Genomic DNA, 12166 nt, shown 5'->3' on the forward strand with positions numbered 1-12166 from the left:
CTGTTGCGCAAAGAGAAAGGACCATCTGGCTAAAATATCACAAGGAGTAAGGGCGGCGCCAAGACGAGATCTAGGCCGCCAGGCTCGGGGACCCGCGCTCCAAAGAGGGGGTCAAATGAATGAGTGAAGCCAGGCCTGGGGTTACCGGCGGCTTCGGAGAGGTTAGGCCAGGCCGCCTTCGCCCCCTGGGCTGAGCCTCCCCGGGACCCGTAGCTCCACACTACACGCCCCCGCCCCTCTTCATTCCCCAGTGGCGGGAACTCCCGCCGGCTCTCCCGCTCCCAGTCAGACCAGCGACCCGAAAGAGTCCGAGTCCAGGTCCGAGCCCGAGCCCGAGCCGGAGCCCATGCCCCTGCCTCGCAGGGGAAGGGAACCCCGCCGGGCCGGCTCCCGGACAGCGGGAACTAGCTTCCCACGAGCGACAGTCCGCTCCCCAAAGCGTGCCGACTGCGGAGCCCCGCTGTCGAGCCATGCGCAACACCTCACCCGGCGGCGCCATTCCTCCGAGCAGGTCCCACCAGGGCCGGAGCCGCAGGCTGACTTCCGCTCGGAAAAGTGGCTCCAAGAGTGCGCCGGAGGGGACACCAAGAATTCGCGGCAGGCTCCGCGTGCCGGGATGGGCTCTAAGCATAGGTCAGTCCTGGCCGTCCTGCTGGCCCGTGTCCTTCTCGGCAACCGCGGCCCGGATTCCAGTTCTCGAGCTCAGACGGCGTAGTGGTCTTCCCTGTAAATGCGCTTCTCCCCCGCGCCCCGGCCCACATGGAACCGACCGCCTTTCAACGGTCTTATTCCGGGAGCTACTGGGACGCGATTGGCCGAGGCTTCGGGGTGGGCCCGAGACGGGGCCTCCGGTGATTGGTCAATCGCATTGATTGGCTAACTACCCTGTCACTCTGCATCTCTTCGCAGCCCGGCCAATTTTAAAGAAATGTGAAGGGTCTGATTGAGAGGAGAGAGCACTGTTTGAAATCATTTTTTTCCTTAAAAAATTATGGCTATTTCCCCCAGAGATTATAACTGACCAAGACCAATGGGTGAATTTTTATCTGAAAGGGATTTGTGTGGTGCAAGTAATGTGTGAGGGAATATTAGACCAATTTTACAGACGAACAAGCTCAAAAAGGGAAGTGCTACCTATCTAGGAACGCAATAGTAATAACTAACTCCAGTTATTGTGTGTTTTATAATACAGCCAGACACTGTAATAAGCACTCTATGTACATTATTTCAATTATTCCTTATCACCATTCCGTGAGGTATGTACCATTATTATTTGCATTTTAAAGAGAAGGAAACTAAAGGATTTGAACGCTAGCAGTCTGACTCCAGAATCTGTGCTTTTAATTACTGTGAATATCTAAAGCAAATGATAGCTTTTGCTATTGTTATTATTCGAAGTATTATCCCAAATAAGGGAGGAGCAATTCCTTGCATACATAGAAGTGGATTGTTTAATATGATAGCCGCTAGCCATTTATGGATATTAAATTTTGAATTAAAATGAAATCAAATTAATTTCCAACTCAATAATAAGGTGCCAAAGAGCCAATGGTATACTGGAGCCAGCTGCAGCTGGTTGATGAAAGTCAATTGTTCAATTTTCAGGATTTTGCCAGCCATTTGTTAAACAGCTATTTAGAAAAATTAAATTATACGAACTTACAATGAAATAAATTTATGATGAAAACAAAGCTAATAATACTCAAACATCATCATTTCCTAATTATACTATTACGTTTTACTATTATCAGTGCTTTTGAAATTGTTTTTATCTGTTGTATAGTGGAAGTACTATCTAATGGTGTGCTTCTGTGCATTTTCTGCAAAATCGCATTGGTAGTTTAATATTGGCCGTGATGGGAGGATTTACAACATAGGAATTGGCAAATGCTGCACTTCAGAGCTTGATTTACTGCTTTGCTGATACACAGTCTTAAGAAAATGATGGAGAAAAATGTTAATAGAGTTTAAACTTAAAAGTGTGTCGTATCTGTAGACTTTACATTTTGCATAGCACAAAAATTTTAGGAATATTCTCCTAGTGTTTGTAAACTATTACCAATTCAGAAAGAACTTCTCGTGAAATTTCAACATATGTCTTCATTGTTTCACATACATTTTACTGGTTAATGTAAGTGAAAATATCAACGAGCTTTCACTTAGGAAACACACTTAGAGGGACTTTTAAACATTTACTGGCACACCACTGTAAACAACTCAATGAAAAACGTGGGCAAAAGATTTGAATAGATACTTCACTAAAGAAGATATGCAAATAGCAAAGAAGACATGAACATCATGGTCATTAAGGAAATGCAAATAAAACTACAGTGAGAAACTGCCACACACGCATTAGAATGATTAAAATTTAAAAGACCAACAATACCAAAATGTTGGCAATGATATGGGGTGATTGGAGGGCTCATATATACCGGTGGAAATGTAAAATGGTATAACCATTCTGGAAACAAATAGGCAGTGTCTTAAAAAGTCACATAAACGAACCTATCATCCAACCCAGTCTATTGCTAGGTATTTTCCCAAGAGGACTTTTTTTTTTTAATTGAGGTAAAATACAAATGGCATAAAATTAATCATTTTAAAGTCAACAATTAAGCGGCACTTAGTACATTCAGAATCTTGTAAAACTACCACCTCTTTCTAGTTCCACAATATTTTCATCACCCAAAGTTAAATGCTATACCCGCTAAACATTAATCCCCATTCTTCCTCCCACTAGCCCCTGCCAACCACCAATCTGCTTTCTATTTCTATGGATTTGCCTATTTTCTGGTGTTTCCTAGAAGTGGAATCATAAATGTGATTTTTTTTTTTTTGATCTGGCTTCTTTCACTTAGTACGATGTTTTTGTGACTCATACACATTTTAGCATGTATCAACATGTCATTCTTTTTTATGTCTGAATAATGTCATATTTATATACCACAATTTGTTTATCCATTCATAAATTGGTGAACATTTGGGGTTTCCCACCTTTGGTTATTGTGAATAGTGTTGCTATGAACATTTATGTACTACCCTTTGGGCATATATACCCAGGAATCAAATTGTTAGGTCATACGGTAACTGTATGTTTAATTCTTTGAGGAATTGCAAGTATTTTCATGTAGCTAGACCATTTTACATTCCTACCAACAATGTTAGAAAGTCCAGTTTCTCCACATGCTCAGCAACACTTAATTTCTATGGTTTTTCTTTTATTATTATAGCCATTTGAGTGAGTATAAAGTGTATTTCATTGTGATTTTACTTGCATTTCCAAAATGACTAATGGTGATGAGCATCTTTATATGAGCTTCTTGGCCATTTGAATAGACTGGAGAAATTTATGTTCATGTCCTTTGCCCATATTTCAGTTGGTTGTTTGTCTTTCTGTTGTTGAGCTGTAAGAATTCTTCACATATTCTGGATACAAGTTCCTTATCAGATATGTAATGTGCAAATATTTTTTTTCCCCTTCTGTAGGTAGTTTTTTCACTTTCTTGATAATGTCCTTTGATGGACAAAAGGTTTTAATTTTGAAGAAGTCTAATTTATGAATTTTTGTTGTTGTTGCTTATACTTTTGGTGTTGTATCTAAGCAGTCATTGATAAATCCAAAAATCAAAATGTTTTCTTCCAAGAGGTTATAGTTTTGGTTTTTAAATTTAGGTATTTGATCCATTTTGAGTTATTTTTTGTATGATTTGAGGTAGGAGTCTAACTTCATTTTTTTTTTACATTTGGATGGCTAGTTGTCCAGCACTATTTGTTGAAGAGACTATTCTTTTCCCATTGAATGGTCTTGGCACCTTGTCAAAAATAATTTGGCAATAGATGGATGGGTTTATCTCTAGACTCTCAATTCTGTTCCACTGGCGTCATGGTTAGGGACATGTGTCAACTTGACCAGGTTATGGTGCCTGTTTATCTGATTGGGCAGGGGCTGGCCTATCTGTTGCATTGAGGACATTTCATAGGATTAGATCATGATCACATCAGCTGCATCCACAGTTGGTTCCATTTGTAGTTGGCCAGGGGGAGAGTGTCTTCTGCAATGAGTGATGCTTGATCTAATCACGGGAAGCGTTTTAAGGAGGATTCAGAGGAGACAGGTTCCATTCCTGCTTTGGCTAGTGAGCCTCTCCTTTGGAGTTCAGCTTTGCAGCCTGCCCTCTGAATTTTGGACTCTGTGTTCCTACGGTCACATGAGACACTTTTATAAATTTTATATTTGCAAGTGTTCCCTGTTGGTTCTTTTCTCTAGAGAACCGTAACTAATATAATTGGTCTATATATCTGTCCTTATGCCAGTACCATATTGTTTTGATTACTGTAGCTTTGTGGTGAGTTTTGAAGTCAAGAAATTGACTCCTCCAACTTTGTTTTTATTTCTCAATATTGTTTTAGCTCTTTGGGGCCCCTTGCAATTCCATGTGAATTTGAAGATCGGGTTTTCCATTTCTGCAAAAATCACCATTGGAATTTGGATAGGGATTGCATTAAAGCTATATATGGCTTTGGGCAGTGTTGCTATCTTAAGGATATCAAGTCTTCCAATCCATGAACATAGGCTATCTTTCAATTTGTTTAGGTCTTCATTAATTTCTTTCAGCATCGTTTTTTAGATTTAAGTTTACAAGCCTTTAACCTCCTTGCATAAATTTATTCCTAAGTACATTATTCTTTGGGATGCTATATAAATGGAATTATTTTCTTAATTTCTTTTTTGGCTTATTCATTAGTGGTATATAAAAACACAATTGTAGTTTGAATGTTGATCTTATCCTCTACAATGTTGCTGAATTCATTTATCAGCTTTAGTCATTTTTTCTGTGGATTTTTTGCAATTTTTTGTATATATGATCTATTGTTGGATTCTGTTTGCAAGTATTTTGTAGAGGATTTTTGCTTCTATATTCATAAGGGATATTGGCCTGTTGTTTTCTTTTCTTGTCTGGCCTTGGTAACAGGGTAATCCTGACCTCATAGAATAAGGTAGGAAATGTTCTCTCCTTTTATTTATTTGTTTATTTATTTATTTAGAAAAGATTGTGAATGATTGGTGTTAATTCTTTAAATGTTTGATAGAATTCACCAGTAAAGCCATCTAGTTCTGGACTTTTTTTTGTTGGGCAGTTTTAAAATTTTTAAAATTATTTTTAAAAATTTTTACAGTACCTTTATTGAGACGTAATTCACATACCATACAATTTACTCATTTAAACTGTACAGTTCAAGTTCAGTGGTTTTTAGTATATTCACAGAGATGTGCAACTATCACCACAATCATTTTTGGAACATTTTCATCACCTGAAAAAGGGAGCTCATACCCATTAAATGCCCCACCCCATTTCCCCTGACTTGCCAATGCTCAGCTGTGGGCCAATCAACAATCTATTTTCTGTCTCTATAGATTTGCCTCTTTTGGACACTTCATATAAATGAAATCGTTCAATGTGTGATCCTTTATGACTGGCTACTTTCGGTTAGCAAAGTGTCTTCAAGGTTCATCCATGCGGTAGCATGAATCAGCAGTTCATACCTTTTTTTTGTTGTTGTTCACTCTATTATTTATTTTTATTCCATATGTTCTACTCATCTGTTGACAAGGTAGATAAAAGGAGCATCAGACACAAGGTTTTCACAATCACACAGTCTCATTGTGAAAGCCATATCATTATACAATCATCATCAAGAAGCATGGGCTACTGGAACACAGCTCTACATTTTCAGGCAGTTCCCTCCAGCCTCTCCATTACATCTTGAATAACAAGGTGATATCTACTTAATGCGTAAGAATAACCTCCAGGATAACTTCTCGACTCTGTTTAGAATCTCTCAGCCATTGACACTTAGTCTCATTTCACTCTTCCCCATTTTGGTCAAAAAGGTTTTCTCAATCCTTTGATGCTGAGTCGCAGCTCATTCTAGGATTTCTGTCCCACGTTGCCAGGAAGGTCCACACCCCTGGGAGTCATGTCCCACGTAGACAGGGGGAGGGTGGTGAGTTTGCTTGTTGTGTTGGTTGGAGAGAGAGTCTACATCTGAGCAACAAAAGAGGTTCTCTTGGGGGTGACTCTTAGGCCTAATTTTAAGTAGGCTTGACCTATCCTTTGTGGGATTAAGTTTCATATGAACAAACCCCAAGACTGGGGGCTCAGCCTATAGCTTTGGTTGTCCACACTACTTGTGAGAATATCAAGAATTCAACTTGGAGAGGTTGAATGTTCCCTCATTCTCACCATTCCCCGAAGGGGACTTTGCAAATACTTTTCCACTCACTGATCAAATCACTCTGGGATTCATCGGGGCATCACTCTGGACAAACCAACAAAATCCCATTTCTTTACTTGTTACAGATATATTCAAGTTTTCTCATTCTTGAGTCAATTTTGGTAATTTGTGTGTGTGGCAGATTAGATTATGTACTTCATAAAAGCTTGTTCTTTTTATTAATCCATTCCTGTGGATGTGAGGCCATTTTTGTAAATAGAACCATGTGATGATATTATTTTTGGTTAAGGTATGGCCAACAAAATCAGGATGGGTCTTAATCCTGGTACTGGAGGCCTTATAGAGAATATCATAGAGCAGAAGCCACAGGAAGCAGCCAGAAGCTAGAAGTTAAAATCTGGAAATGAAAGGAGAAGATACCACCATTGCATTGCTATGTGATGGGAAAGCCAAGGAAGCCCAAAGAAGATACTGACCCCAGGAGAAAGCTTTCTAGCCTTTGAAACTGCAAGCCACTAAGTTTCTGTTGTTAAGCCAACCCATTGTTTGGTATTTATTTTTGCAGTTAGAAAACTAAGCAATATGTATCTAGGAATTTGTCCATTTCATCTAGGTTGTCAACTTTGTTAGCATATAATTGTTCATAGTATTCTCTTATACTACTTTTTATTTCTGTAAAATTGGTAGTAATATCCCCCTTTCTTGTTATTTTATTATTTTGTGTCTTCTGTTTTTTCTTAGTATGGCTAAAGTTTGTCAATTTTGTTAATCTTTTTAACAAAAAATATTTTTTTGGATTTGGATCCAAAGCGAGATTGGATCTAAAGCGAGTGTGTTATGGCAGCATATAGTGGGATCATGTTTTGTTTTTTTTTATTTTCTCATCCATTCTGCAAGTTTCTGTCTGTTAATTGGTGAGCTTACTCCATTATCATTTAAAGTAATTGCTCATAAGTTTCATTGATTCTATTATTTTATGTTCTCTATTTCATTTCTCTCCCACATCTTTATTATTTCCTTCTTTCTAGCTTTATATTTAATTTTCGTTGGGGTTTGCTCTTCTTTTTCTAGTCCCTTAATGAGTAAAGTTAGATTATTGATTTGAGACCTTACTTCTAGTTTAATGTAGACATTCACAGCTATAAACTTCACTATGAGCATTGCTTTCAAAGCACCCTATAAGATTTGTATATTGTGTTTTGTTTTATTAATCTCAAACTATTAATAAAACTGTGTTAACAACTACTACTTTCTAATTTCCCTTGTGATTTCTTCTTTGACCCATTGGTTTCTTAAGTCTGTTGTTTAATTTTCATGTATTTATGAATTTTACAGTTTTTCCTGGGTTTATGTCTAGCTTCATTTCATTGTGGTTAGAGAAGATATTTTATATGATTCAGTCTTCTTAGATCTATCTACACTTGTTATCTGGCCTAACATATAGTCTATCCTGGAAAATGTCCTATGTACAGTGAGAAAAATGTATATTCTGTTGGTGTCGGATGCAATGTTCTGTATATGTCTGCTAGGTCTAGTTGGTTTATAATGCTGATCAAGCCCTCTCTTCACTTATTGATTTTCTGTCTAGCAGATCCGATTCATTATTAAAGCTGGGTTATTGAAGTCTCCAACATTACTATAAAACTGTTTCTCTCTTCAATGCTTTGTGTATTTTGGGTCTCTGTTGTTTGGTAATAATTGTTACATCTTCTTGATGATTTACCCTTTTATCAATATATATTGACTTTCTTTGTCTCCTGCCTGCAATAATTTCTGATTTAATGTCTATTTCATCTGATATTAGTATAGCTATCCACCTTTTATTCATTAATATTTGCATGGAATATTTTTTCTACCCTTTTACTTTCAGACTACTTCTGTCTTTGGATCTAAAGCGAGTCTGTTATGGCAGCATATAGTGGGGTCATGTTTTGTTTTTTTTATTCTCATCCATTCTGCAAGTTTCTGTCTGTTAATTGGTGAGCTTACTCCATTATCATTTAAAGTAATTGCTCATAAGGACTTTTTTTTTCACCGTTTTCCCATTTGTTTTCTACATGTCTTATGTAGTTTTGTTATACATATCCTTGCATACTGCCCTCTTCTGTGTCTGATTTTTTTTCTTGCATACCATTTTGATTCCCTCCTCATTTCCTTTTCTGTATATTCATAAGTTATTTTCTTAGTGGTTACTATGGATATTACAACTAACATCTTAAATTTATAACAATCTAGTTTAAATAAATGCCAACTTAGTCTCAATAGCATACAAAAACTCTGCTCCTATACAACTCTGATGCCCCCATATGTTATTGTCACAAATTTCATCTTTATACATTGTATACCTATTAACATAGATTTATAATTGTTATTTTCTGCATTTGTCTTATAAGTCATATAGAAAAATAGAAAATTTACAAATAAAATTCAATGATACTGACATTTATATTACCTTTGTAGTTACCTTTAGTAGAGTTCTTTATTTCTTAATATGTCTACTGTCCTTTCATTTCAGTCTGAAGATTTCCCTTTAGTTTTTTGTAGGACAGTTAACTCCCTCAGTTTTTGTTTATCTGGGATTATTTTCATTTCTCCTACATTTCTGAAGGACATTTTTGCTAGATATAGAATCTTATTTGACTAGTTTGTTTTTTTCTTTCAGCACTTTAAATATATCATCCTACTACTTTTTGTTCTTGATGATTTCTGATGAGAAATCAGCTTTTAATGTTATTGATAATTAGTTGCAGTGATGAGTTGCTTCTCCCTTACTGCTTTCAAGTTATTTTTTGTCTTTTGAAAGTTTTGCTTTCATTTGTCTTGATATGAACCTCTTTGAATTTATCACTTGAAGTTTGTTGAACATCTTGGTGGTGTAGATTCTGGGTTTTCATCAAAGTTGGACGGTTTTGGGCCATTATTTCTTCAAATGTTCTTTTTGTTCCTTCGCTCTGTCTTCTTTTGATACTTCCATAATGCATATGTTAGTACGCTTGATGGTATCCCACAGCCCCCTTAGGCTTTGTTCATTTTTCTTTATTTTTTTTTTCTTTCTGTTCATCAGACTGGATCATTTCAATTGTCCTATCTTCATCTTCATTGATTCTTTCTTCTTCCTGCTCACATCTTCTGTTGAGCCTCTTTGGTGAATTTTCATTTCAGCTACTGTACTTTTCAGCCCAGAATTTCTATTTGGCTCCTTTTTGTACTTTCTCTTTATTGATATTCTCTATTTTTTCCTACACCGATCTCTTGTTTCTGGTTTCTGTTAGCCTTTTGAGCACATTAAGTCCAAGGAATGGGCTTCCTCAGGGATGGTTTCTGTCAATTTCTTTCTTTTTTTTTTTTTTCTGTGAATGGACCATAATTTCCTGTTTCCTTGTAATTTTTGTTTGACAACTGGACATTTGAATATTTTAATGTGGTGCCTCTGGAAATAAGGTTCTCCCTCCACCCCAGAGTTTACTATTGTTGATTGTTGATGGCTGCAGTCATGCATTTGTTTAGTGACTTTTCAAAATTATTTTTACAGAGTCTATATTCCTGATCATATGTGTCCACTAAATTATTGTTCTGTTATCTCAGTAATCAGCCAGTCAGAGATTTCCCTTAAAGCTTGGAGAAAAAAAAAATCTCCCAGTCTTTGAGGTCTGGTTTCAAGCTGGGTATTCCTTCATTGTTAAGCCAGGCTGCCCACAACTCTGTCTTAGCCTTAAACTTCCTGCTTTGCATGGAGCCAGTGATCAGCCAGGGTGCAAGCCTAAGGTCCTCTCAGCTCTTTTCTGAGGATGCATCCAGCTCTGGGCATATATGTTGCACTCCAACTCCCAGTTCTATGTGGCCCCCATTCAAATCCCTTATTCCCTCAAAAATTTTCCTCCTCAGCCTTCTCCTTCCCAGGATGTTCATCTGTTTGCTGCGCCTCCTTTTTTTTTTTTTTTTTTTTTTTTTTTGCCATCCCTTACACTAAGTGGCTATTGTTTATGTATATTTTTAAATGCTTTTTATAAATGCTTTTCAACAGATGCTACCCAGAAACAGTCTGGGGGGAACAAAGCAAAGGCCAGCCTTTGAGCCAGTCCCTCAGGGATTATGTGCTATGAAAAGAAGAAAAAGTAGGAAAGAATAAGGGGGATTGAGGGAATTTTGGAGGGGTATTCTACATCAATCTCTTTTTTTTAATTATCATTTTTTAAAATTTATTTTTTATTATCAAACCAAAACAACATACAAACATGAACATTCTTGATATACAAACGTTGTGTTCATAGTGTGCAATCAAGAGCTCACAATATAATCAAATAGTAGTATATTCATCACCACGATCATTTTTTAGAACATTTGCATCACTCCAAAACAAGAGAGAAAGAGAAAAAAAAAATAACTCATCATACCATACCCCTTACCCCTCCCTCTCATTGACCACTAGTATTTCCATCTACTCAATATATTTTAATCTTTGTCCCCCCCCTTTTTTTCTATACCCCTCACCACTCCCTTTCATTGTTCACTAGTATTTCAATCCACTTAATTTATTTTAACATTTGTTACCCCTATTATTTATTTATTTTTAATCTGTATGTTTTACTCATCTGTCCATACAGAAAATAAAAGGAGCATCAGACACAAGGTATTCACAATCACAAAGTCACCTTGTGAAAGCTATGTCATTATACAATCATCTTCAAGAAACATGGCTACTAGAACACAGCTCTACAGTTTCAGGCACTTCCCTCTAGCCTCTCTAATATACCTTAAACTTAAAAGAATATATCTATATAATGTGTAAGAATAGCCGTCAGGATAATCTCTCAACTCTATTTGAAATCTCTCAGCCACTGACACTTTATTTCATCAATCTCTTTTTAACAGCAGCATAGTATTTCTTACTTATTCATTCACTCCCCATGAGGCTGACAATGCTGGGTGCTGGGGATTCAAGTATGAACATGAGAGACAGGTTTCTTCCCTGTGGAGCTTTACAGTCTGATGAGATACAGTCAATAAACAAATAGAATAATTATAGGTGATGGTTAAATTCCATGAAAAAAAAATAAGAAAAATGTGGGGTGGGGGTGAGAGGATGCTTCTTAATCTAGATAGATAAATGCCTCTCAGATAAGGTAACATTTGAGCCTTCACTTGAATGATACAACAGAAGTAATCCTGTAAAGTTCTGAGGGAAGAGTGTTTAATGATAAGGGAATAGGAATAGGATGAGTGAAAAAGATCCCAAAGCAAGAGAATGCTTAGCTTGTGTTGAAGGGATAGAAAGAAGGTCAGTGTGGCTGGAACATTGTGAGTGAGGCGAAAGGATAACAGATGAGTTGAGAGAGAGAGGCAAGCATCAGGAAATACAGGACCTTGATCACCAAGAATAAGAATTCGGATTTCATTCTAATTACTATTAGAGGATTTTAAGGACTAGCCTGATCTAGCTTACTATTTTTTTAAAAGCTCCCTCTGTCTGCCATGTAGAGAATTGACTGAAGGATAAGGCAATCTGGAGTCAAGGAGGACAGTTGGGAGGCCAAGAGCAGGTATGATGATGACTTGGTATAGGTGGGTGGCAAAGGACATAGAAGAACCATTTGGATGTGCAATTCAATAAATGCTACAAAAACTGTACCATGCCACATTTGGAAAACTGAAATTTAAATTGGATCCTTTTTTATAGCATATCCCAAAACTTACTTCCCCAAACAATAAAAGACCTGAATATGAGAGCAAATTTTGAAAATATTTAGAAGGAAATAGAGAGAATACTTTGATGTCTTTAAAGTAGGGAAGATAGAAAAAATACTAAACACAAAAAATCGTAGGAGAAGAAATAGGGCGGATGGAGGAACAGGTTGGAATGATACTCCAGACGTGTGTTTTAGACATGATAAGGTTAAGTTGCCTGTTGAATATCCTAGCTGATGTGTAT

At 37.1% G+C, this 12166-nt stretch overlaps 1 protein-coding gene across 5 annotated transcripts in view; it reads left to right on the plus strand.

The window, feature by feature from the left end:
• The first annotated feature begins 260 nt into the window (after positions 1-260).
• Positions 261-12166, plus strand: part of MROH8 (maestro heat like repeat family member 8) — a 123684-nt gene continuing 111778 nt past the window's right edge. For all 5 annotated transcript variants that reach the window (XR_013179385.1, XM_077169238.1, XM_077169268.1 and 2 more), the window contains exon 1: positions 261-633. Coding sequence is in view for 4 of the 5 variants with exons in the window: in XM_077169238.1 (XP_077025353.1) it covers positions 347-633 (287 nt within the window). In the remaining variant the exon portion in view is untranslated. The remainder of the gene's footprint in view (positions 634-12166) is intronic.

Source organism: Tamandua tetradactyla, chromosome 1, assembly GCF_023851605.1.
Source record: "Tamandua tetradactyla isolate mTamTet1 chromosome 1, mTamTet1.pri, whole genome shotgun sequence".
NCBI classification, from domain to species: domain Eukaryota; kingdom Metazoa; phylum Chordata; class Mammalia; order Pilosa; family Myrmecophagidae; genus Tamandua; species Tamandua tetradactyla.